Raw genomic sequence first — 27,962 nt, forward strand, 5'->3', positions numbered from 1 at the left:
GAACACATAAGGAATCATTAAGATGCCTCTTATCAGGGGTGCTGTTAACTTGCGGTTTCTAAGGTTGGTAACTCTGATAAACTTATCCTGTGCAACAGAGGTAACTCTTGGTCTTCCTTTCCTGGGCCGGACCTGATGAGAGCCAGTTTCATCATAACATTTTTGATAGTCTTTGTGACTGCACTTGAGGATACTTTTAAACTTTTTGAATATTTCCCGATTCTGACCTTCATTTCTTAAAGTAATTGTTTTCTTCACTTATTTGAGTATTTCTTGCCATAAGATATGGATTAGAACATTATGAATAGAGCTGTTCACTGTATACAAACTCTATCTCTTCACAACTTTACAACTAATGTTCTCAAACATATTAAGAGGCAGGACATTTTTTTAATTAACTCTTGATAAGTTCAGCACAGCTGTTAACTAAAAGCCATTCCAGGTGCCTCTACCTCATAAAGCTGACTAAGAAAATACAGCCAAGATGTGCAAAGCTGTCATCTAAACAAGATGTGCTACTTTGAAGAATCTAAAATATAAAACATATTCTAGTTTCTTGCTAAATAATTCTAATTTTAAAAAAATCTCAATATTTTAGAATACTTTAGTATTAATCTACAATGCAGAACATTTTAAAATAATGAAAAAACACAGAATTTAAGGTGTCCAAACTTTACTGTACTGGACGGTACTGTATTTCATGCCCCAGTGCTTTCCAAGTCACTCACAGCGGCTTGTTTGACGTTCTAGTTGCAGGTTATCTCTAGGATAACCCTGTTATAGAGTTGCTATAACAGCTGTGAAAGCTTGTCATAATCAGCGCTGAGATAAATGTAGGTAACTAACTGTCAATATTGATTCTGCAATGGAAAAGGTCAGTAATGCACATTCCTCTACAGAGCTCCTGATCCCTTGTGAGAACTTTCACGCTCAGGGAATGACGACGTGTTACGTGTGCTGTTATAGTTCTGCTGTAAATGCTGATTAGTCAGCTTTAGATCTTCAGAGCTATTTAAAAAGGAATTACTTTTACAGTCGTATATCTGTGAAGTAATCTTACTGCAGGATTGGCCGTAATGTTTGCACAGATTACATCCTTGTATCAGTACAACAATATGATCTGTGTATAATACTTTATTTGACTGCTCCCAGCACCTACGTGACTGGCTTTAATGAATGAAATCCAAGTTAGCATGCTCATATGGGGTTAGGTGGGTTCCACCTGGTCATAAAATGGTTCTAAGCTCTAAGTGGGCTTGTACTTGTGTTTTCTTGGGATCCAGTTGGGCTTCTAAAATGGACTCTATTGTTACAGCCCACCTTAATCTCATAGATGTCTCATGTAGGCCTAATCTGCATTGTACCACCTCGATTGGGCTCATCTTTCATCACTCTTGGTTCTATCACTAATATATATCGTTGCTGTCCAATGAAAAACAAGTATCTCCCTTATTGTTGACTTTTAGTGTACTACATAATTCGAACACATAAACTGTCCCTTACACAGTGTCAAAAAATATTCATAAATGAACTGAAATAAACATTGACTTCCACACTGTAAGCCCGGATAAGTTAAATTTAATAAAAAAAAATTGAGGAAACCGGTTGCCTTAAAATGTTAAGCAATGAATGGGTAATGAAAACTTAAGTTAGCATGATTTAGAACATCAAGTTATTACAACCAAAAGGGAAATTGAATTAAGACGGGATAAGTTGAGTTTACTTTTGTCACTTTAGTTTGAGCTTTTTTTTTAAGGCAGCCAGTTTGCTTAAAAAAAAAAATGGGGAATGAAAACTTGAGTTAGCATAAATTAAAACATCAAGTTATTACAACTAAAAGGGAAGTTGATTTATTTCTAAGGTAGCCCAGGGGGAATCACTACACACTGATTGTAAGTGTCAGAAACTGTTGGACACACCCAGTATGCAAATAGATTGTGACAGAAGCCGATGGAAAAGAAGCTGCCAAAGACGACTAAACTCAGTTATTATAAGTGGGTTCAACTCTAAGATCTCAGTTTGAATGTATATGTGCCCACAAATGTTCAACTAACTCAAAATAGTTGAGTAATGTTTAGAAATGTCTAATTTTATGTAAAACAGACTTAAATCATTTGAGTTGAAACAACGTATGGGTTTACAGTGCATTGAAAGCGAAGAAGGTTTTATCTCTCTCCTGTAAAGTTGCTGTTTTGGAGATACATGTTTTCATTGGACAGTGACAATATTGTGGGGTCAATATTTGGCTTCCTTATACATGCCTCACATGGGTATGTTATCTGGGCATGGGCCTCTTTTTTAATTTGCATCATTAACTTCTATTTAAACTACAGGGGACATTTTTATTTCTGTCATATTTACAGCATTTAATGCTAGCTGTCATACCTTGGCATTAGAACTATAACGGAAAGTGGAGCACAAATGAAGGTTAAAATGTTGAGTCAATTTTTACTTGTTCAAAATGGCTATGCTTGGGCTCATCTTGTTATCTTGTTTCCATCACAATATTGTTGTTTTTTGTACCTAGAAATATATATATATATATATATATATTTTTTTTTATTTCACTCAATGTCTCTAATTTTAAAGAGTCTAAACAACTGCAGGTCAAGCAGGTCAAGCTAAAGTACAGCGTCCACCCAGCGGGTTTAATTACTAGGGATTAGAAATGCAGTAATGCAGTGTTGCTGACAATGGGAAAATTCCATTGCTCTCCAGTCAAGGTTCATTGCACAAAACCACTAAAAAAAACATACTACACTATACTATACTTAACTATACTATACTATAAAGCAGTCAAATAAACCCAGTGTATACACTGACATGTGAAATGTCATGGTACACAGGTATTATTATGGTGTCCCATGATTTTTTGTCGTGTCCCATGGAAGCATAACGACTGCTGCACTGACCTCTGAGGGATATATGTATGGGGCCTCATGCACTGAATGTGTTTCTGTAGAATGGGGACCATTCTACAGACATGTCAGACATGATCTATTATGTCCATTACCACCCATCCACTGTACTGTCCACTGTAGGTTGTAATGTCTTCTATGACATATTCCTGTTATACAAGTGGCACTGTGGATGCCATGAGAAGTGTTAAATGCCTGCACAACTTCAGAAATGGAGTGTTTTATATATTAAGCACGCTGGCCAGTGTTTCACAAGTTCACTCACAAGATAACACCTCACAACTTAGACAGTTATATGTGCAGGCAATGTTTTTATGCATTTAGGATGGAAATGTGGTCATGTGGATTAAACTACATACAATTATGATTTCTAGAATCACTTGCATAGCTTTAACAGATTTTTTAAAAGCATTTTTTACAAAAGCCCCCCTAATATTTCACATTTAAGACCACCAGCAGGGTAAGCAATAACATAAGCACTCGTGTGCCAATCAGATTTAATTTCGATTTTTCACAAGCAGTTGAGATAAGAAAGTTTACATTATTAATTGTAGATACAATGCAGGATTACTTTTAGTGCTGCAGCGAAATAATCGTTCACTTTGTTATAGAAGCATAAAATATGGTACAAATCCTTTTATAGACCTGTTTTTTCCAAGATGGCCACCTTTCTTTGTGTTCGTTTTCTCTGAATTTTTAATAATCTCTGTGTCCAAATATAAGTTTCTGAGGGAAATTAAATTCTGTATTTAGACATTGTAAATTGTGAATTGTTATCATGATATAAGCCAATTAATTGTATAAATAGTGTGTTTTTGCACTGAATTTAAAAAAAACGTTTTGTGAGTTTTTTTTTTTGTAATATTTTTTGGACTTGCAGATCAGTATGGCTCAGTTACCTGCCATAAATTGAGGACCTGCAGGCAGTTCTGAGGTGCAGGCAAGTTTGGTGGTTTGGCAAAAGGAAGACTGGGATTTGGTCTGGGCGAAAATGAAAGGGAGTCAATGGGAGGAATGAGGGATAAAAATAAAATGACAAAAGAGGGTGGGTCAAAACAGCAGTGTATGTATCCTCAGGGGCCTGGCCTGAGATAGTGTATTTGAAACGGTGTAATTTGGTCATGCAGAAGTACAGTAGATGGGTGTGCACTTTTGCTCATCATTCATCCCTTATTAAAAAAAAACAGAAATGAGAAGTTTTTATGAAATCTGCACCTCCACAGAGAGGTGAGACTGAACAATCTGTTAAAACAATGTTGATATCTCGACAACTGCAGGACTAGTAATGTGGTGATGAAAGTGTCCATGATGATAATAATAATATTAGCATGGATAACGGTATAGTTGCACATACAGTCAGTATTTTCGATTTTTTTGGACACTGATGAATTTGTCATGACACATTACACATTATACAGTGCCCAGATCACCACAATGTGTCTAGCTATTACATTTCTACACTGAAAACCTTTATTTCACATTCATCACTTATCACATGGTCTCACTGGATTTTAATACTGCCATCTTGGATTTCAAGGTGGCTAACATGCCTTTCCAATAATGCAGGTCCAAGTCATTAATAATGCTAAATTTGGAACTTGTATCACAAAGTGAATTATTCTTTTGGAATATGGACTTAATCTGCAGCAATGTTTGTTAAATATTATTTTTATTCCTGCTTATAAGTGGTTAAATTATTTGGCAGAAAACAAAATGCATCATGCTGAATAATATTTAGCTCTGTTCTACTTCTTCTCAGTTCTGCAAAGGAACCAGACCATGGTTTGCAACACCTTTTACATCTACTATTTTGGTTCAGACTAAAACAAAAAGTCTAAAGGTCTGGAACAAAAAAGGTTTGTGTGAAAGCACACTTAGATATTTGGAATATAGACAACCACGACCACTATAAAAGAGACTGTAAGCAAAAGCAAAGCAATCAGACACTGGGTGTTTCTCCTCTACACTTTCCTTGAGTTACAACCTGGCGCTGAGCCAAATTCCACAAAAATCTGCCTTTGGCTGAAGCCCACTGCAGCAGATATGTGTGTGTGTGTGTGCGTGTTTATGTGTTATTTAAGCCGATGGCGGCTTTAGGTGGGGCACTAAAGAGAAAGTCTCCTGGGCTGGATAACATGTGATATCACTGTTACTGAGTTCAAAGGTCAAGAATGTTTCATTACTTTACACCAGTTAAGGCACGCAGCCCAGGAACCTCCCCATTCCTCAACAGCTCTTAAAGAACTTTCTCAGATAAACAGGAGCTCTTGCAGTTTGAAACTGAGCTTGAGCTGAAATACTTTCTGGTTGTGTTTTTATTTCCAATTCCACAAAGACCTTTCCAGGTTTTCCAGGGTGTAAACGTTTGTTATCGGAGTAGCATGGATAGAATTTCAAACCATTTCAACAAGTACATCCTTAAAAAAGTCTTCCATCCTGATTTACTCAGGCGCTTCAAGCTGATGCATCATTGTTTAGCATCTCGGAGGTAGCAGTCCATGAATAAACTTGCATATTAGTTTGGAGGTGGCCGTGACAACGTCATAGCCCTGTCCCACTTCTCTGAAGTGATGTCTCCTGCTGGAAACACAGCTGGTGTTCAGGAAATGACACACTGAAGATCGAGGCCTAAAGATAGAGATTTTACAAGGTTTGGAAAGCAGTGACAAGACCTCTGGAAATCAGCCATTTTCTTTCCCATGTTGGTCACAGGGAGGACTGTAGGAAGGGATTAGTGTTGTAACTCCTCCCGGTGGACGGCTCTAAGAACTGCTGCTGAGTCGACGGCGAAGAAGAGAGGCTGTTTTGGTCTCAGTGTCCTCCTGGTCACTCTCACACTCTCTCTAAACAAAGCAAAAATGTAGAGCACAAATAAGCAGAGAGAAAAGAGCAGCAAGAAAAGACTCATACTTGTGTTTTTCATGTAATCAATCAATATTAGGACAGTTTCTGGCAGAAACTGTGAGTATTAGGCAAGGGTGATCAAATAAGATGAAAAGCAAAATTAATATGGTTATGACAAACTTACAGTCATGCAGCTATTTACACTTGAAGTCAGTCTTTTACTGAAATAAAACAATAAGGAATTAAAAGCCTAAAGCAGTAGAAATTGGCGTTATGAAACGTATTAATATACAGGTGTAACAACTCAATATACACTGCATGGCCAAACAAAAAATTGCCACAAAAAAAAATCACACACTCTTATATTTCATGGGAGCACCTTTAGCTTTGATTGTGGCACACATTCGCCGTGGCATTGTTTCAATAAGCTTCTGCAATGTCACAAATTTTTTTTCAATCCAATTTATTTCACAAAGCCTTCTCCAGCACATACCAAAGATTCTCAATGAGGTTAAGGTCTGGACTCTGTGTTGAACAATCCATGTGTGAAAATGATCTCATGCTCCATGAATCACTCTCTCACAATTCCAGCCCCATGAATCCTGACATTGTCATCTTGGAATATGCCCGTGTCATCAGGGAAGAATAAATCCATTGATGGAATAACCTGGTCTATATTCAGTATATTCAGGTAGTCAGCTGACCTCATTCTTTCATCACATACTGTTGCTGAACCTAGACCTGACCAACTGCAGCATCAACCCCACATTATTTACTTATTTAAATCCAGGTGGCGACTTTTGTTTTGGCCAGGCAGTGTATATTGAGATTGTTTAAATCAAATAAAAAAAAAGAAAAGATTACTTATTATCCAATCAAAGCAGTGGTACCTCCAGGGTCTGGAGCTCTAGTGGTCAGGGTTCAAGCACAACCCAAACTGAACAAACTGAACCACTGTCTGCCACCAATCATGTAAATGTATCAGAAAAACTAAAACTGTGTTTTTTTTTTATCTATACCGATTTGCAAAACCAAATATTGTTATATGAACCACCTTACACCCCTATTAAGCAGTATGTTAATAATTGCTTATGTGAACATCTTACCAGATCATGTTTTTCCAAAGCACTTGTTTTGCACACCAACTTGAGCTTACACAGCCTGTTACAGGCCGACACCATGTTATAGGACATCTATAAAAACAATAAAAAAATAATAACACACACTTTTAAATTCTACTTTACACAACTTACACAAGCAACATAAATCATGAGCATGCATAAATCATAGTACAGGAACTGCATTTTTAAACTGGCAAAGAGTTAGAGAGAAACAGGAAGAGCTAAGACAAAAGATAAGACAACCAATAGCACAGAATTTACTAAAAATGTACTCGCAAAACAAATCTGTTCGGATTGCATAGACTCTGTCTCTTTATTCAGAAAATACTGAAAATAATTATGTAAGTGAAGTAAAGTATACTTAAACATTGTTAAGTGTAGTAAAGTAAATTAAGTAAACTGTAGTTAGTATATTTAAGTTGACATTACTCAAACACTGGTCTCTAAATCTGGACATTAAATCCCGCATGCAGTTCTGGACTTTTTATTTTTGGTAGGTGTGACTCTACCTGGCCAATCAGTTACATGAAACTTGTTCCAGGACTGGAAACTGGATTTATGGTCCAGATTTTAAAACCTGGTTATGAAACAAGAATAGTTATCACTCAAAGACTTTGAATAACTTTTACATTAACAACTACCAGGAGCCAATAATAAATGTGTGAGTTTTACTCATCAGAGCTGCACTTCCCAAACATAACTACAGTACCAATTAAAAGTTTGAATACACCTTAATTTCAGTGTTTTTTTTATTATCTTTAAATGTTGACCATGGTACATTAATAATAGTAAAGTCATCGAAACTATGAAGAAAATTATGGAATTATTTAGTAAACAAAAAAGTGTTAAACAAACCAGAATATGCTTTATATTTTAGATTCTTCAAAGTAGCACCTTTTGTGTAGATTAAAGCTTAGCACATCCTGGCATTTTTTCAGTCAGCTTTATGAGGTAGAATGGCTTTCAGTTAACAGCTGTGCTGAGATTGAGATTGTATACAGTAAATAGCCCTATTTTAGTTATGTTCTCATCCATACTATGGTAAGAATTACTCAACTGAATAAATAACAAATAAACTTTTAATAATAATGGTCAGTCTTTCCGAAAATAATTACAAAATTTTAAAAGTATCCTCAAGTGCATTCACAAAGACCATCAAAAACATTATGATGAAACTGGCTCCCATCAGGACTGCCCCAGGAAAGGAAGACCAAGAGTTACCTCAAAATAGGTTGCACAGGAGAAGTTTATCAGGGTTACCAGCCTCAGCAACCACAAGTTAACAGCACCTAATAAAATAAGAGCACCTAAATACTTCACAGAGTATTATGGTCTGTTTAACACCTAAGTTTCTACATGATTCCTTATGCGTTCCATCATAGTCTGGATGACTTCAGTATTTATTTACAATGTAGAAAAAATAAAAACATCGAATCAGACGTGTGTCTAATATTTTTTATGACTCACTCTCTCACTCTGAATTTACTAAAGTTGGCCAATGAGGTTTCAGTGTGGGTGGGACTTGCAGCGCGCGCGCGCGAGAGAGAAATAGAGGTAGAGGCGCGTGAAGTTAATATTAGCGCTGTGTCCACTAAACACAAACAAACACATTTAACAAAAATACTCTACAGTCGGTCTTTGCTGCTTCTGTTCGCTGTACAGTTTAAACACTGACTTCTATATTACCCGTGGTGAGTTAAACTACAGCAGAGAGCTGCTGAGGTGAGTTTAAACAGTCCTTCATTAACATTTACTAACATTGGTTAAACTAACGTTAGCTGGCTAAGTGTTGGGGAGATACTGTACTCTTTCCTCTAAAATTAATGTATGTGTTATAGTAAGGACAGACTTTAATAAATTAATTTGGGAAATTCTAGGATACTTGTATGCATTTTTTTAATCTTTTTTCCAAAGAGATACCTCCCTCAAATGATTGTTTGTCTAGGAAAAAAAAAAATAATAATAATATATATACATATATATAAAACGCAGAAAAACGGGGCAAAAGACTCTAAAAGCGGAGAGAGTGCGCATTTCTAGCGCAGAAAAACGGGGCAAAAGAGTCTAAAAGCGGAGAGAGTGCGCATTTCTAGCGCAGAAAAACGGGCCAAAGAGTCTAAAAGTTGCCGTAATTAAGGAGTTTAATATTAAGAGACATCATGAAATTAAACATCAATTTGAAAAATCTTAGTTTAAACAACACTGTCAAAGATAAAGATAGTAAGTGAAGTAAAATGGTGTTTAAATGAAATAATCAGGAAAAAAGTATTATTTAAAGTGGTATATTTAATTATTTGTTTTATTACAGAGTGTGGCCCATGAATATATTTCTCCTTCTGGCCCCCAACAAAAAAAGTTTGGACACACCTGCCCTAGAGCAAATATAAAAATAATACATTTGTCTTGTTTGCTTAACTACATGTAGGGTATGTGGGATTGTAGCAATTGTAAATTAAAATTTTCACCAGTATGTCTCTTTAATGAAGTCAGGAGCCAAGAAAAGAGCCAAGTGCAAGATTTAAGTAATTTAATAATGATCTTATTAAGGGGGTTGTATAGTTAGGCTGATGCAACTTCCCAAATGAACAGCAGGCGTCTCTGTTCGCTCACAAAACAAATGGCACTCGGAACTGTGAGTCATCTCTGCAGAGAGGCAGTGGAGCAGACACACAGCAGCACTCCAGGCTAATACACTGTCCAAAGGGGTGATTCAGACTGAATTGCATATTATATAGAAAGTGTGAATGCTGGTTCAGCTTCGATTAAAAGACATAGATGCGCATTCTAACATCACCTCCTCATTTATACACTTATTATCTGTTTTATCTGTTTGACAAACCTTTGCTTTTTGTTTATGTCCTTTCACTGAGTACGATTCTGGCCTAATCGAGTGGACAGTGAGTAGACACAGTGAGTGTTTAAAAACTCCAGCAGCACTGCTGTGTCTGATCCACTCCTTTCACTACAGTCACTGTGGTGCCAAAAATGGCCCACCTAAATGAATAAAAATGATACCTTCTCTCTTGTTCTCCTGTAGGGTCCTTATCCATTGAAGAACAGGGTAAAATAAAATATTAAAGTGTGCAGAGAAAGAGAAATACTATAGGCTAAAACTGCAAAGTTCTCCTATATATGGTAATCACAATTGATAAAATGGACAACGAGTGCAAAAACAAGGAGGTGGTGTTATTGTTATGGCTGATCAGTGTACAACAGAACACAGTGCACTAAAGTGGCTGCATTAGAGGAGTCTGAGCAGGCAGCAGAGGGTGTTGGGAGCTATCAGAAGTCATTAGTCAAAAGCTGTGAGCACACTGCGCTGCATGGCACGATTTCTTTGTCCCCAGGAGGTGTTTACACAAAGCAGTGGCGGTGGCACAGAACACACGCTGACTCAGAGCCAAGAGCAAACAAGCACCTACCTTCCACTTCCTCTTAGCGTTAAACTTCTTAAAGTTCTTCATGTTGATGGAGGAGCGATTCCTCTTGGCCAGCTGCGTCCTGGTGAGAGGCTAAGAGGAGAAACGAGGAGTCAGGACAATATACTCGCAAAATTTACAATTTGTTCAATTTAAACTTGCTAATTTTGGTAAATTTAGAGCAGCCTTACTTCGATGCTAGGGTGCATTAAACATTAAACATTAAAATTGCATGATTAATATTGTGTAGGTCCTCCTCATGCCACTAAAACAGCTTTGACCCAGAGCTGGGAAACATGTTGTCAATACACTCATCATCAAAAAACCTGTTAAACTCATCAATCAACCAAAAGGGATGAAACTAGGTGGGTAGTTGTTTAAGACTGTCATAAATTGACTCCTGTTGACGAGTCCTGTTTTTGTATTGGTGGAGACGTATAGTAATATAATATAATATATATACTAATATGAGTACACTAGGTTCTTGACTGCGAACCATGACCGCTTCTGTTAATGACATTTGATGTGAAGTTTGATGCTTCCACTAAAACTGGTGGAATTGTGAGCTTAAAGGCCTTGTTCAAGAACCGGAGTTCTTTTGAGGTAAAGGGCCTATAGCAGAATCTGGTATATTTGTCCCACCCAAAAATTATACCACAGGAAACGCAGAAAGCCTCTGCTGTCTATGGCCAAACCTGTGTTTCTATGAATAATTCTGCAGAGACAGAGCAGATAGATACTAACAGTTAGCACTTTTTAAATCAGTAGAATCTGCCCTTTCAAATGCGTCCAATCATGAAACGGCACATAATTCACAACCAGAGTTATGAGTTACCATGCTCTGCCTCTCCTCTCCTCTCTGACTGGTGGATTTAATGTGTCTGTCATCACTCTCTCAACTGTAACTGGTGGATTATATTCAATAATTTGTGTGAAACTGGCCAATGGGAACATAAAAAGTCACTAAGAACCTGCCTAACATGCCACATGGCTGTCAATCTTTATTAGAAGTGTGTGCAGCACATTTGGAAACAGAAGCAGAGAAAACAGTAGAGCCTGAGGGCTCTGATTCATATAATGAAAAAAATACCAAACTAAAGGGATCCACTTAAAGACGGGCAAGTGTGTTTACTAAAACTAAAACTGTATCTAGGCAGTATCTCAGTTTGGTGTGACCCACATTATCTCTACACCATCATGACTGTCGTAAGCAGAGCACACTCTACTTAATAAATTACTTTCTTTTTAAATGTTTTATCATTCATTTCACATTTATTCATATATTCTGCTACTGTTGTGAAGCTATGAGTCAGATTATCCCATTTTACCCACCAAAACAAGACATGAGGAAAGATTTCACAAGGTTTTTTTACAAGATGATATGAAAAATGTCTTAAATCAGACTATTTTTAAGGGGTTTATGGCCAGATAATTTCGTCAGACTTGTTTTAGATGACATGAGACTGAGATTGTTCTAAATATTTAAATATAAACCATGTGGGTATTATGGTGTATGCATGTGCTTTTGCAAAAGGCTTATTTAAGAATGTTTGTTGTGGCTCTGGGTCTTTCTTTCACTTTGTAAAAGCTTGTGTTGAGATGCCTGTTTAGAAATATCCTGTCAGCAGCTTTACTGGCCTCAGCTTTCACCTCACAGGAGTGTCTGATTAGTTTGCGTCATCTTTAAACATGAGGCCAATGATGAGAGCCACAAATAGCCATGATTACAATATACTACAATTACTGCAATAAAAAACATATTTATATGGTAATATACTAGGAGGGTGTGGATTAGCGAACATTCAGTCCAAAAATATTTTTTAATGTATGGGTATGGGTGCTTACCTAAAGCTCAGATCCAGGAGAGGGTATACAAACTTTACCTTTATATAATTTTGATATTTTATTTTATATGTGACCGTAAACCAGACATTTCACTAATAATTTACTTACAATATTTTCTGACAACATTTAGTTTGTAAATTGATCTTTAAATGGATTTATCTAATAATAAACAAAAGTATAGAAAATTTTGCCTTTTATTTGTTTATTTGTGGTTTACTGTAATTTCACAAATGTTAACAAAATGCACACAAAATGCAAACATGCTGGCAGGTCTTACTTTTTAGTAGAATTTTTGTTTTTGGAGCGCCATTACTGTACTTTTTTAACACAATTTTAAGTGAATTACAGGTGTAACAGATCTACAGCACACCAACACGCAGAGGCAACTGCAGCAGTTAAATATTCCTTTAACTAACCTTCCTAAACCAACCAATCCTAAACTCACAAAGCGTTTATCATTAAAATGTACCAATGGGGGTTCAAATTTCGTTAAAATAAGTAAATAAATGAATAAAACGTGGCCAATCAGCAGGCCCTAATCATTGTCTGCGCCACAAGGCTGCATTCTAAGGTAGCCTGTGCGTTAATTCTCCCCTGCAGGTTGTGTTACACATGCGTTACACACTACTTCAGTATGTGTAGCTCAATTAGTACGACCAAGAGTTGCCCATACGAGTCTTATTCTTATCTTCCTTCTGAATAACATTGCAATCTGACATGTACTTCTGTGTGACAGAAATTTGTCAAATTATTTCTGTGATGATGAGTGTAAATTTAAAACTATATAAAATGATATCAGCCATGTTATCTGATTCAATGCTTCTTCTTACCGTAATCCAAGGGTGAAGCAAGCACTCATCCGCAGTCATCCTCTCCCTGCATGTGGATACAGACACAGACATACACAATAACCAAAAAACAGGACAGAATAAAGAATTTAACCAATCGGCAAAACAAATGATTCCCTCAGAGTAAAAATAAGCGCAGCTGTTTAGAACAACACATATGGCTCTGCACTTTACAGAATTCCCAGAGCAACACCCCCCCTGCTCTCCATCTGAGCAACAGCAGGCTCATAAGACAGAGGAGATGAGTGTGATATCATTATATAATTAACTCTCAGCAGACAACATTATCATTGTAGTTTAATTCACTATTAATTAGCTCTCAGTTATTGCCACAGTCATTAAAACAAGCAGAGCCTTTCTGTAAAACTGTAGATTCTAAACTCTGTCAGCTGACACCACATTCCTGAAAACAAACATTCAAAACCAAAACCTGAATGTGATGAGAATTAATTTCATTTGTGGAAACAATATATAAGCATAATTTAATATTTGTTGACATCAAACCATGAGCAAAACAGCTGACTCCAACAGGCTTAATCTAAATGATTAAATGATTTATTATGAAACTATTGTTCTATGTAATTAGGTTTTAATTTGAGTGCATTTAAAGAGCAATAAAGTGCAATAAAGTGTTAACAATAACAAAGCTGTAATAAATAATGTAACCATCATAACATAATTCATTAAACACCGAATACAAGCGGAGAGCCATTTTGGAAAGTCAGAAAGGGAAGCAACAGAGCATTTTAAATAAATTCAAATTAGACAATTAAATGAAGGCACAGGGACCTATTTTAATGATCTTAAGGATGCAAAAAATGGAATGTACTAATTATTTTAATTTATCGTGGGTGTAACGTAACGTAAATTAAACTGATCAGTGTGTCATTTGCCATTACCTTTAATAGACCGGTGCGCACTGACTTGGGGATTGCTAGTTTAACAGTGCAGTGCATCTGCGCTTCTCAGCAAAAGAAAATGACCTGCAAGGTGGTCAAGCAGGTAATTTACGGGAACAATGTTATTTTATTTAGTATTCTATTTATAGTCGATGTAAAAGTTGTTTTTGTGCACTGCAGCGTGTTCACACGGCACACCCACTTAGGAATGGACGTCTGATGGTTTACTGTTGTCAAGGTTTTAATCAGTCAGTGGCACACCTGTGTTTTCCTACCACCAAGATAGCAGTACATCAGTAATTTACCTGAACACACTTTACTTCCAGACCACCATGCCCATTGTTGTAGTTATATTTGTAGTTATTGTCCTAAACTTCGCTATTTAAGGACGCAGGTGTAAGGCATGAATATAGACTGTTTGCGAGGAGCAAGATAGCAATGAGCACCGCAACATGCCTTACACAGGGTGTAAGGGTGTTTCTTTAAAACCAGAAAATCTGAAATAATTCAGATAATTCTGTATTACTATGGGGAAAAATAGGTTCTATTTGGAACCATGTACTGAAGGTTTTTCAACAATGCAAAGAGCATTTTTGCCATGTAAGCATCCAGATATTGTTTGAGCTGTCACAGTTCTATATTTAACCACTGCTTTTACTAAAAACATTGAATTTTAAAACTGTTTTGGTAGTATAGGTCTTATAGACACTGAGCAGAGCATTTACTAGATAATAACAGTAAATGAAAGAATGAAAAACAATAAAACATGCTGTTATAATGAAAAAATTAGTGTGTGTGCTATGTGTTAGTTACCTCTGATCTTTGACCAGCAGCTTCTGTATAAAATCTTTGGCCATAGAGCTGGTGCGGCTGAAATAGTGTGGCTCAAACTCGTAGGTCAATGCCACAATGTTCTTCAGCGTCTCCTCATCCGTCTCTCCTTGGAACGGTGATAAACCACTCAGCCTGAGAGGTGAAAAAAGCAACACTTTATCAAAAATACTACAGAAAGTGCAATACACACTGCCTTTGTGAAGATTGTGCTGCACAACCATATACTCGATCAATAGAGCACTATAGCAGCCCTGTACTTTCAGATAAGTTTTAAATAGTCAATAGGTAGAGAGTAAACTTGAATTTCAGTTAATTCAACATTTGCTTCAAGCGGACGCAAGTTTGGAAACTATCCGCTCCCTGTGCTGCTTGTGGGGTTGCATGATTAGTTCATTTTGTAAAGTGACTGCCTGAACTTTTAATCTATTTACTTAGATTTCCATCAGTATCCTAAATAAAACCACACTTTGCTATATGACTGGTGTGAGGTTACTGTAATAAGCTCAGCTTAGTGGAGTGAGAGCAGGTACTGACAGCATTAATGCACATCTTGCGCTGGCCTGCATGGATAAAAATCTTCACATACTTGAGTGGCTGCTTGTTGGGGAAGTTTCTGCATGGTGAAATGCCATACAGTGCATTCCAAAATCATTGTTCCTCATAGAGCGTATTGTATCCAAGTAGTTAGCTCTTTTGCTGTGCAGAGGTGAGTATTATCAGCCTGTAGCCTGCTACTAACCCCGGCTAGCACTGCTGGAGCAGCCTTAGCATTATCCGCTAACTGCGCTAAGCGCTAGCTCTTTCTCCGCTCAATGGAGAATATTGTCGGACTGTAGTCTGCATGTTTACTGTGTTAAAACAAACTACATTGGACAAACCGCTATTTAATATCACCTTGGCTTGCCAGAACATTCAAGGTAGGGGCTAGCCTAAGTAAAAATCTGTAAATCTAAGCTTAAAGTAAATAAACGGAAGCGCTTGTATCACCCAAATAAACAGTTTTCAGGAAGAAAAAATCTGTGTAGATTAACATCCATAGTTTAATAAAAATGTTTTGTTTTTAAGAATTACTGTTTAGATTAGCTGTACAGGTTTTGCAACCCAGCAGTGAGACTTGCTGAAATAGAAGGAAAAAATGGCAACACCCCTGTTACCTACTAGTGCCGCATAATGAGCCCTATAAACCAGTGCACCTTATGTATGAAAATAGACCAGAAAATAGATGTTTATTGATAGTGTGCTTTATAATCTGGTGCGCCTTATAGTGTGAAAAATACAGTAGTTAAAAAAAAATAATTAAAATTGTGAACATAATTCACAGAAGACAATCTAAGTTAAAAAGATAAAATTAAACAAACATATATGAATATAAAAACAAATCACATTGTGATGATTTTACACTGATTATCATTTTAAAATATCAGTATTAACCCTCTAGGCATTAATTATATTTTTTGTGAGGAAATAAAAAACATTGTTTTATTATGATTACTCTAATAAACGTTTTCTACTTGCATAATGTTGCCAAAAGGCAAAAAGAAAAAACAAAACAAAATGTAGAGTTTTTTGCAAATATTCATATTTTTTATTTATGACCCTTCTGTGTGTCTGATTGTATTGGAACTAGGTATGCCTTCTAAGTAAATAGGGCACTAATTACACTATGGTGTAATATGCAACCGTTTGGTTTTGTCATGCAGGATTAAGAAGTCTTTTTTTATGAATTTTGTTTTCTTATATATAGGATGATGCTCTAAAAATGCAGCATAGCAAATTCTGGACCAATATCTGAATTCCACTGTTTTGTCTAGCATATGCACAAATTCATCCCATGAGACCTGACCTAAAAACCTGCGCTGAAACATCTCTCTGACTCAGAGAAAAGCTTCTCTCTAAAAGAACCAGATTCTACCCCAAAACAACATTTCATTATCTAGTATCTATAGGCTTTCTTTCAGTTAAGGAGATTTCAGTGGTGTGACTGATGACTGAAGGGGAAGAGTGCACTTACAGAATGTAGGTGATGACTCCTATGCTCCTGAGAAGAGAAACACAGAAGAGAACATTCTTTCACTTCTCACATCCTAATTGTGGAACAGGTAGGGCAGTCATAACGCCCGTGAGATAACTTTCTGTCAGAATAAAAATGAAGTGAGCCATGTACAGTCATTCAGGTACAGAGTTCTCCTGCTTTTAATTTCAGATTCCCTCTTATACAAGAAATCAAACACATCATCCCTGTCATATGAATAAGTCATAAAAACACTTTTACACTGTGGGAAAACACCAGATGACCTTTATGTGTTGTGAACAATGGAACAGCTTCTTCCTTATAACATTGGCTGTAAACATATGTTAATAAAATTATGCTACATTAACATACAATACTCATAATACATATATTGTACATTGTATAAGATATCCAATATCCAATGTTATCTTATCTTATTTTTGTCCTACATTGTAACTTAATTTTGAAGTCATCCAGACTATGAAGGAACACATATGGAATCATGTAATAACTTAAAACTACACTTAAAAGGACACTTAAAAGGACACTTTTTAATGTTCTTGAAATGTTTCAGATTGACTGACTTTCATTTCTTAAAGTATTTATTTATCTACTTAGTTGAGTAGTTCTTTCATAATATGAATTAGAACTTTACTCAAACAGAGCTATTCACTGTATACCAACTCTACCTCTTTACAACTTTACAACGGATGCTCTCAAACACAGTAGGAGGACAAGAAATTCGAGTAATTAAATCTTGATAGGTTCAGCTCAGCTATTAATTGAAAGCCTGAATTCCAGGTGACTCTACCTCATAAAACTGACTGAGAAAATCCAGCCAATATCTAAGCAAGAGGTGCTACTTTGTGTTCTAAATGTTTTCTGTTTTTTTTGGCACTTTTATTTTTAAACAATAATTCCATATTTTTTCTTCATAGTTTGGATGACATTAGTATTAATCTACAATGCAGTTGCAACCAAAGTTTAAAACAATGAACAAACACAGAAATTGAGGCATGTCCAAACTTTTGACTGGTACGATAGATGAAGTTACCACATATGATCTTAAACAGATGTTAAACAGAGTTATATATATCCTCTTGTGTTACCGATTTATCACATAATATATGGATCTGGCCTCAATAATATTACTAACCTTAAAATCACGCTCTGACAACGTTTATGAAGATTCAGATTTTACATTCCAGCAGGTCTCGGCACACTGCCAACACTGCCAAACGTACCAATTGCTCTTATATTCTAATTTTCTGAGACATTGATTTCTGCGTTTTCATTGGCTGTAAGCCATAATCATTACATTACATTACTTTACATTACATTTGGCAGACGCTTTTGTCCAAAGCGACTTACAATAGTCAAGTACAATGTAAAATAAGTTTAAAGGTAAAACATCTTTGGATAGGGATAAAAGGAGGTCAAAGGGGAATAATAGGATAGAGGAGTGAAGGAGGGGAAGAAGGAAATTAGGTTAGAAGTAGTTAGTGTGTTAGAGGTGTTAAGAGAGTAAGTGCTCTTTGAAGAGCTCTGTCTTCAGGAGTTTCTAAAAGATAGCGAGAGATTCTCCTGATCTGGTAGTGGAAGGTAGTTTGTTCCACCATTGGGGAACTCTGTATGAGAACAGTCTGGATTGCTTTGTGTGAATGTTTGGCAAAGCGAGGCGACGTTCATTGGAGGAGCGCAGCGGCCGGGAGGTAGCGTAAGCCTTCAGGAGCGAGTGCAGGTAGGAAGGAGCCTGTTCTGTCATCACCTTGTAGGCGATTGTAAGAGCTTTGAATTTGATGCGAGCATCAACTGGTAGCCAATGGAGCTCAATGAGCAGCGGGGTGACATGTGCCCGTTTTGGCTGGTTGAAGACCAGACGTGCTGCTGTGTTCTGGATCATCTGGAGTGGTTTTACTACACAGGCCGGGAGGCCAGTTAGCAGGGCATTGCAGTAGTCGAGGCGTAAGATGACGACCGCTTGCACCAGGAGTTGGGTGGCCTGTTGTTCAGTCTTTGAGAGATTTAATTGAAGGTGATGCTCCTTCATCCATGAGGATATGTCAGAGAGACACTGCGATATCCGTGCAGAGATTGAGTGATCTTCAGGTGAGAACGACAGGTATAGCTGGGAGTCTTCAGCAAAGCAATGGTAGGAAAATCCGTGTGAGCGGACAACCTGACCAAGAGAGGTGGTGTATATAGAGAAGAGAAGGGGTCCCAGTACCGAACCTTGGGGAACCCCAGTGGATAAGGAGCGGGCTGAGGACAGCTGTCCTTGCCACGACACCTTGAACGAGCGCCCAGTGAGGTACGATCTGAACCATGACAGCACATTGTCTGCGATCCCCATGTTTGAGAGTATAGTTAGGAGGAAGTCATGCTTGACTGTGTCAAATGCGGCCGAGAGGTCCAGCAGAATGAGCACTGAGGACTGACCTGCAGCTCTGGCAGTTTTCAACGCTTCAGTCACAGACAACAGAGCCGTCTCGGTAGAGTGTCCTTTTTTGAACCCAGATTGGTTCTGGTCCAGAAGGTCATTCTGGGAGAGGAAGCCAGAGACCTGATTTAGAACTGCTCTTTCTAGTGTTTTAGAGAGAAAGGGTAGCAGTGAGACCGGTCTGTAGTTATCAACCTGGGCGGGGTTGAGAGAAGGCTTTTTCATCAACTATAAAATCATCAACTATAAAAGAAATAAAGGCTAAAAATAGATCACTCTGTGTGTAATACATCTATATACTGTACGTGTTTCACATTTTGAACTGAATTACTGAAATAAAGTAACTTTTCAATTATATTTACCCTAGTTTATTTCCAACTCTGTGTGCATAATTCTGACCGTGTGTGGATTAGCCAATAGATAAATAAAAGTTTTTAATCCTTGTTTTTTCCTGATAATGATGATTTAAAATATTTTAGATTAACATACATTTAGAACTGTTACGATAATTACTTTATCGACTTATTGTGCAATAAATGAATATGACCTCAGTAATATTTGATAATCCTGATATCATCTATTGCATTATTTGTATGTTTATTCACATATATAACAGTCAACAGTATTTTAGCCAGTCATGCAGTAATGACCAAAACTGTGACTCCATACACACACACCGTGGACCACAGTAGGTGAAGAAAGCTATGGTAGTGGCTCTAATGGTCTTAAAATGACAATAATATATATTTTTTGCAATTATCTCTGTAACAATATATCGCCTACGAAATATGAACATGGCAGGCCTACATACATTCATTTTATTAATTTTCAGTTTCATTTCTCTGTTGTACAGATATCACATCAGAGATCAGAGGCTTTGTTCAGACAGTGAGGGACCACAATGGCCTACGCAGACATTCTTTTTTAATAAGATTCAGCATTAAAAAAAAACAGACAAAGAGTTTGCTGCTGTTTGACTGATCTTGATCAGGAGTTGCAGACACCGTGCACAACTGCATCTTTATTCTTAGCATTAAAACTGTGCTTCTGTATTCAGCGAACACACAGTTCGAGTTATTTGAAGGTGTGTGTGGTCAGGTCTGAGCAAGTCAGAAATGTACCCTGAGGCACCCGTGGCACAGCAGTGTTTCAGAGGGGCTGCAGTGGGGGGTTTACAGTCACTGCATGTGTAAAAGTTGTGTATGAGATTGTGTGTGTTTGTGAGTTCGCTTCACAGTACCACACTCACCACATATCTGCAGCTGTGCCCAGGGGCTCAAAATTGATGATCTCTGGAGCTAAGAGAGAAAGAGAGAGAGAGAGAGAAATGTGTATTAAGACAGAAACAAACAAACAAACAATGAGTCACAACCCTGTTTAATTAAATCTGTCAGGAAATGTTAAGATTTAATTTGTATTGTTATTATTGCCACACTTTATTACAGCGATTTAGCAACTTGTATTTAACACAGTCCTTAACTCAACATAACTGGGGGAGGAGGGGTAGACAAAGAGACCGAGAAAGAAAAAGAGAGACGGAGATAAAAAGAGAAAAAGGAAGAGAAGAAAGAAGGAAAGAAAGAAAGAAAGAAAAAGATCAAGTGAGGGAAATTAAGAAAGAAACAAATAAAAAGAAAACAAGAATTAAGAAAGCAGAGAAATATAAGGAGTGATAGAGAAAGAAAGAAAGAAAGAAAGAAAGATCAAGGGAGAGAAATAAAGACAAAAACAGAAAGAGAGAGAGTATTAATAGATAGAGAAAGACAGTAAAAGAAGTTAAAGGATAGAAAAAGAATGTGTGCATAAGAGAGATGGAGAGTTTAAAATAGAATATTATATTGTATGTATAGATATGAGTATGTAAATGAAGTATATGTATATTGCTATTTTTACTTATTACTGTTGTCACTTATTTTGTACTTTATAAAAAAAGTGCCATTTTTATGTGATATTTGTATAATGTGTATAGTGTTTCCAGTCATTACAGTCATGCCAATCAAGCTAATTTAAATCAGGACTCTTGAGAGCGAGGGGGACCATAGCATCAAGGATAGAGCAACAAAGAGAGAGAAATAGTGACAGAAGCATAGAAATAGTGGTAGAGACAGTGATAGAGAGATAGAAAGAGAGTTTTTTCTTAATTTAATCTGCTAGTAATAGCTATAGAGCAGTAGCTGATGGATTGTAGCTGATGTCAAGAGCTGTCACTATTAATCCTTACATATTCATATGCACTGACACCTCGTAACAGGAGTCATTATGAAAAATATCAGCATTATAAACGTATTCAGTCAGCTGGTTCGCTGACCTCAGGCTGGTTAATGTTTAAGCCGTATGCTACTCTGATCACCACAGCTAACAGAAACTTCATCTTTCAGAACAGAGGCAGCTCTGTTCACGCTCACAGCTCTCTCTCCGACCTGCAAGCCTGCTCACTTACTCTAAACTCCGCTGCCATGGCAACATTATCATGCAGAATTAATATTCTAGATAACAGAGTCTGATATGACATCACCTTCAGTGACCCGTCAACCTGGCTAATCAACTGAACCGCCTCCAACTACCACTGCTGCTGTACTCAACTCACACACTGCAGACTTCTGAAGACAGAACTCGCTGTGTCTGTACATGAGTGTGTGTGTGTGTGTGTTTAAGTCTAAGTGTGTGAACAAAAAGAAAAAAAGAAACAGAAGAGAATGAAAGAGAGAGTATGGAACCAACAAGAGAGAAAGATGGAGACAGAAAGAGAGGGAAGTAAAGACTTCCAAATCAAAATAAGAGAAAGAGACCAAGAGAGAGAGAGAAAGAGGGAAAGGGGAAGATAAATAAAGACAAGCACAAAGAGAGAGATAAACACAGAAGCATAGAAAGAAAGAAAGAAAGAAAAAACCTAAAGAGAGAGAAATATGTAGAGGCAGAAGGCAAGAAATAAAAATAATAAATGATAGAGCGAAAGAGAGAGATTATAACTAAGAAGAGAGCAAGTAAGACCAAGCGAAACATGAGAGAAGAATTGCGAGAGAGAGAGCAAAAGAGAGAATATATAACTTAAAAGAGAGTAATTGAGACAGAGGGTGAGAAAGAACAAGAACTATTGAGAAATAGCAAGAGATACAGTTTATAACTCAAAAGAAAGTGAAACAGAGAGCGAGAAAGAAAGAGGACAACTGACAGAGCAAGAGAAAGAGAGAGATTATAACTCAAAAGAGAATAATTGAGACAGAGCAAGAAAGAAAGAACAGTTGAGAGAGAGTTTATAACTAAAAAAACAGTAAATGAGACAGAGAGTGAGAAAGAAAGAGAACATTTAAGAGAGTGAAAGAGAGTTTATAATTCAAAAGAGAGTGAGACAGAGGGCAAAAAGGGAACAATTGAGAGAGAGAGAAGGACAGAGTAGATAACTCTCTAACAAAGTAAACACGACAGGGCGAGAAAAATGATAAGAATTGAGAACGAGAGAGTATATAACTAAAGAGAAAGTAAAATAGTGGTCGAAAGTAAAGAAAAGAACTGAGAGAGAAAGCAAGAGAGAGAGTATATAACTCAAGAGAGAGTAAGTGAGACATAGGACAATAAAGAAAGAGAAGAATTGAGAGAGAGAGTGACAGAGTAGATAACTCAAGAGAGAGTAAGACAGGGTGACAAATAAAAAAGAATTGAGAGAGAGAGAACAAGAAAGAGAGAAATATAGAATATCGATATAGCATAGCAGGAAAGAGAGTACAAACCTAAGAGATTAATATAGAGAGATAGCGAGAATAAAGTAATGTAAGGACAAGAAAAGGAGAGAGGATGTTTAGCTAAGGATAAAGAGATAGAATGAGAGAAATAAAGAGAAACCTGACAAAAAGATAGAGAGAGTATATAACTCAAAAAAGACAAGATTAGAAAGACAGACGGAAAGAAATAAAGACAGAAACCTAAAGACAGAGAATAATAGAAATAGGAAAAAGAGAGGAAGGGAAAGAAACACAGAGAGAGGAAGAAAAAAAATAATTAAAGAATATAAACAGAGTGTGTGTGTGTGTGTGTGCTTGAGTGCGAGTGTGTGTGAGTAAGCTAGCTGTCATCATTGATATTCTTCAGTGAACACTGATTGCTGCTGGGTGAGCCAACGGATGTGTGTGTGTGTGTGTGTGTCCCTGTCTGTGGCACACAGATTTAGAGCGTGAGGAATGAAATTAGACAGCACGTTTTTACAACAACATCATCAGCAGAGTTTGGACACACAGAGGCCATTCAACTTCCTGTTTCTGTCCTCTCATCTCACCCTGACCAAAAGTGCCATGTCACTTCCTGAACTTTCACTCGTCTCCATGGAGACTACGGGACCTGGAAATCCTGTTACGCAGCGAAAATCTGATGCAGACACTCATATTCTCACTCTGACACACACTTACACACTTCATTCTATAGCTGTTTGCTCCCTTAAGCACTAAGTAACAGTTTTTTTTTTTTGATTGTTTGTTTTTGATTATTTTAGCGGAATGGACCACTCACCGATGTACTGAGGGGTACCGCCCATGCTCTTATACTCCTCCCCCTGTATGAAGCAGTGGGCCATCCCAAAATCTATGATCTTGATGTCTGGATTTGGGGCGTGCTTATCCGACAGCATGATATTCTCAGGCTGAGGAAAGACAACAGCATTTCAATATCAATGAAATATCAAATATCACACTTAATAGTAACCAAAAGAATACTGTAACTACACTGACATGCCAGTGTCAGTAGACGTGTCATTAGATGCATGGTGGTTAGCAGTAGGGTATATAAATTGTGAGGTGTTATCTTGTAAGTAAGGTTAAACTTTGTTAAACCAGTGTGCTCATGGCAAGGCAACATGAACTATCAGAGTTAAGGACTGAATGAGGCCTTACCTAGTGGGTTACAGACACATGAGAGGTTGATATTTGAGTATTTTTCGCACTATAAAGTGCATAAGATTATAAGGCACATTATTAGACACTAGTAAGGAACAGGGGTGTCACCATGTTTTCCTTCTAATTCAGTTTTATTTACTTTACTTAGCTTAACTTTACAGGTCTTGCCACCCAGCGTCAGATTTCTCTCCTGAAAACTGTTTATTGGGTTGAGTAAAGAGCTAGTAAAGACCCTGTTCTCCAGCTTGTGTTATTTTAGCCATCTGTTACAGCAATGGGTGCAACTTAAACTATAACTATAACTTTTTAACTTAAACTACTTTCAAAGTTATGAGTTATGAATAAAATGTTATTTGGTTTACAACAAGGGTTCTTATAAAGTTTTTACGACTAATAAACATTGTTAAATAGTTAAGTAATGTCTTTATTAACTATACATTGATACTAGTTAATATATTCCTAAACATTACTAAATTCTAATGCTTATTAATGTATTAAATAATAATAAATTGAGACATTATTTTTTTTGTTAGTGATTTTGTAATGGTTAATAATATCTTAACTAATGTCAATTAATAATTATTTGAGATGTTCTGTAGTAATTGCTGTTAATTAATGTACCCTTTTTGTAAAGTGTTACTTGTTATTTGTGTTTTTGTGTAAGTGGTCTAAAGCACAATTATGGTGACATCTGACTATTTGTGAAAACAATTCAAGCATTATGCATTTTTGTGCATTACAAAAGACAAACAAAACTAGAGAAAGTACAATAGGATACAATAGGACACCCCCTCAAAATTTGTATTACCCGCCACCACAGGTACCGAATATGGAATATAGTTATCATAACAGAAGTTGTTTCTATACATGCATAATGCTTGAATTGTTTTCACAAATAGTCAGATGTCACCATAATTGTGCTTTAGACCACTTACACAAAAACACAAATAAGTTTAAAGGAAAAACATCTTTATTTTACATTGTACTTGACTATTGTAAGTCGCTTTGGACAAAAGCGTCTGCCAAATGTAATGTAATGTAATGTAATGTACATGTTTAACATCCCAGGTGGTTGTAATTTAATCAAATATGAAAAATATTCCTTTTTTCACTTATTTTGGTGGAAGGATATTGTCCTGCATCTCAAGAAATGTATAGGATGTTATATTGGGAGGAGGAAGAGGAGGATCTGCAGACTAGATCATTACTTGATCATCATGGAGACATTCTAAACTTTCTGACTGTACAATTTTCTGTACCTTTAAGTCGAAATGGGTGACGTGCTTGCCGTGCATGTAGCTCACTCCCTCAAGAATCTGCTTCAGGAACTCGATGGCTTCTGTCTCAGTCAGGCTCTCCTTCTCAGCGATGAAGTCAAAGAGTTCACCGCCTTTAATGCTGAACACAAAACAACAAAGACAGCTATGAGTTATACACAGACATACAGGGACAGTGAGAATACAAGCAGTGTGTTTCATTCCAATTTTGATCTCATGATACACACAATAACGGTGATATCATGATACTGTGATTCTGACATTTTTTACTCAAGAAGATAAAATACTCCTAAATTAGTAAATACCATAAATTATTGATTTGTTTTGTTTCAGGTTCACAGAATTGTACAACCAGTATTCTTCACCACAGGTTAACCCTATTCATTTGATTAGCACCACCAAGTGGAGTAATGAAGCAGTAAATATATAGTACGTTTTTTTTCAGCCACAATGGTCAACTGTCACGCCTGAGGCTGTCATTCTGCCTGCTCCTTAAGCCTCTCAGCTAAAAGACTCAGTTTCCCAGCAGCCTCAGTCTCAGAACTACAGTGACTCAGGGAGTCAGGTGTCTCTGAGCTACAGACTGATTGCTAATCATTCCCACCTTGTCTTCCTTGTATAAATAAATACTCCCCTAGTTCAGCTCTTTAATTGGTGCGTATTATCTAGTTCTCTAGCTCTGTACAAATCATTCTTTCTTGCCTCTGATTCTCTGTTTCTTGACTCTTTTTCTAATTACCGTTTAATCTTGCGCATAGCACTCTTGTTTTGTTTGATTTCTGGTTACCAACTTCTTGTCCTTTCTTGACTACTCCTTTGCCTACTCCCTGTTATTAGATTCTCTGTGTGCCGAGTCCGACCCTTGCTTGTTTACTGACTTTGCTCTAGGTATGTTGTTTATTACTGCTGCTCTTTTGGTTTTGACATTGCCTGTCCCTGACCACCTCTGTTTGCTTAACCCTGTTAATAAACCTGTGTTTTCTAATCAGTGTTTGTCTCCCCGACTCCTGCCGTTCGTTACATCAACTTAAAGCACAATATTTTTAGCAAATCCTAATACAAAGTTACTTTTTATTTTATAACATAAACAGTAAGCAAATAAAAAGAGGTTGGGTTTCATTAATTAATTTATTAATTCATTCATTCACAGTGCTGGAGAAAGCGCTGGAGATTTGCGGTAGGATTTAAACACCCTGTTAACACACATATTGCATATATCATGTCTAATGAAAATCTCCACTAAGTCTAATAAATGTCAATCATCAGTATTGCTCTACTCTTAGCCAAAACATCCTCAAATCTCTAACATCTATATATGGGCTGTTATCTATATTTAATTGAATCCTTTAACATCTGTTGAACCATTTGGTAGAGCATTTGAGTTGACATATCTCATTAAAGAAGGTGTTAAACTTAACTCAACCTGATTGTGCCATATCTACCAATCAGTAGAGGTATGTAAGCTTAATAAAATCCACTATAGGTCACCATATCTTTCAGTAGTATGCCATTTTTAGTTCTGGTCCATAAATGACCTAACACATGTGCATTGATTTTGGTACAATTATAGTTTTAGAAGATTTTGATGTATAGGATTATTATGTAACTCTGTACAACATACAGTTTATTATTGTACTTTTGCATGTGTGTTTTACATTCTGGTTGGACCACAAAATCTCATCTCACTTTATAGAGGTGTATATTTTACAAAGAGTAAAAAAAAAAAAAACACTAATAGTTTTTATTATTGCCCTAAACAAAAAATTAAAAAATGAAAAAAAAATAAATAAAAATAAAATCTAAATTCCTTAGCCTTTTTCACGGTGAGAAGTTAAAATGTCAAAGACAAACTATTCTTCAGTGCACTGTAACCGTATGCCAGCTTCCTCAGGCCTTTCTCCACAGCAAGGCTGAACTCTATAAGTATTGTGCTTTGATCCCTGGGTAACGCTGCTTGGCATCATTTTCCTTGGGCTCTCATCAAAGTCCCCCGAAGTAGCGATAATGGTCTGAACTCTTCTCCTCTCCTTTACCTTCATCTGCCTTGCTTATCAGACAGCTGCTATTCATCACCCACACTCCTGAGTTCCTTTCTATCTCCTCCTGTCCTCCATGTTGCTGCACATCACTCACAAGCACAAGCACACGCTCACTCGCACACAGACTCACAGCTCTATGATCAGGACCACCTCTGCCCTGCTCTCGAACACATCTTTGATGGCCATGATGTTTTGGTGCTGTAGACTCTGGAGGATCTCCACCTCCTTCTCCACGCTCTTCCTCTCCAGACCCAGACGACTGCCCACACCTTTCCGTAGCTTCAGAAACTTCCCCGCCCACGGAGTTCCTGTAGCTCGCTCACGCACGGCTCGCACCTGCCCAAAGTGACCACTGGGGAGGTGAACAAATGACACAGTTAATTCATCACAGCATTAATATTCAGTTATTTAACCCTTACTGTATAATAATTACTAGGGGTGTTACGAGATCTCGTGTGACGATATTTTTCGTCAAGCTTAACCCTTGTGTGGTGTTCGGGTCCGTTTTCATTTTTCATCAAATGATACAAAAAAAATATTTTTTCTAACTCAAACTCATTGGCATTGGCTCATTTTTTTGTGAA

The 27,962-nt window shown here is 37.0% G+C and overlaps 1 protein-coding gene across 2 annotated transcripts in view; it reads right to left on the reverse strand.

Moving 5' to 3' along the window:
- Positions 1 to 1,772: 1,772 nt before the first annotated feature.
- Positions 1,773 to 27,962, reverse strand: part of LOC125799488 (death-associated protein kinase 2) — a 40,758-nt gene continuing 14,568 nt past the window's right edge. The window contains exons 3-13 of one of the 2 annotated variants that reach the window (XM_049476345.1): positions 27,509 to 27,730; positions 25,322 to 25,460; positions 23,680 to 23,809; positions 20,429 to 20,477; positions 16,740 to 16,766; positions 14,708 to 14,860; positions 12,978 to 13,023; positions 10,306 to 10,395; positions 6,869 to 6,955; positions 5,947 to 5,983; positions 5,672 to 5,761 (exon numbers count right to left, since the gene is read on the reverse strand). In XM_049476345.1, the coding sequence (XP_049332302.1) occupies positions 5,981 to 5,983; positions 6,869 to 6,955; positions 10,306 to 10,395; positions 12,978 to 13,023; positions 14,708 to 14,860; positions 16,740 to 16,766; positions 20,429 to 20,477; positions 23,680 to 23,809; positions 25,322 to 25,460; positions 27,509 to 27,730 (946 nt within the window). In that variant the 3' untranslated portion in view covers positions 5,672 to 5,761; positions 5,947 to 5,980. Of the gene's footprint in view, positions 5,762 to 5,946; positions 5,984 to 6,868; positions 6,956 to 10,305; positions 10,396 to 12,977; positions 13,024 to 14,707; positions 14,861 to 16,739; positions 16,767 to 20,428; positions 20,478 to 23,679; positions 23,810 to 25,321; positions 25,461 to 27,508; positions 27,731 to 27,962 lie in introns of both variants that reach the window. The other variant, XM_049476344.1, reaches the window with a different exon arrangement.

The sequence above is a fragment of the Astyanax mexicanus genome, chromosome 3 (genome assembly GCF_023375975.1).
Source record: "Astyanax mexicanus isolate ESR-SI-001 chromosome 3, AstMex3_surface, whole genome shotgun sequence".
Taxonomy (NCBI): Eukaryota; Metazoa; Chordata; class Actinopteri; order Characiformes; family Acestrorhamphidae; genus Astyanax; species Astyanax mexicanus.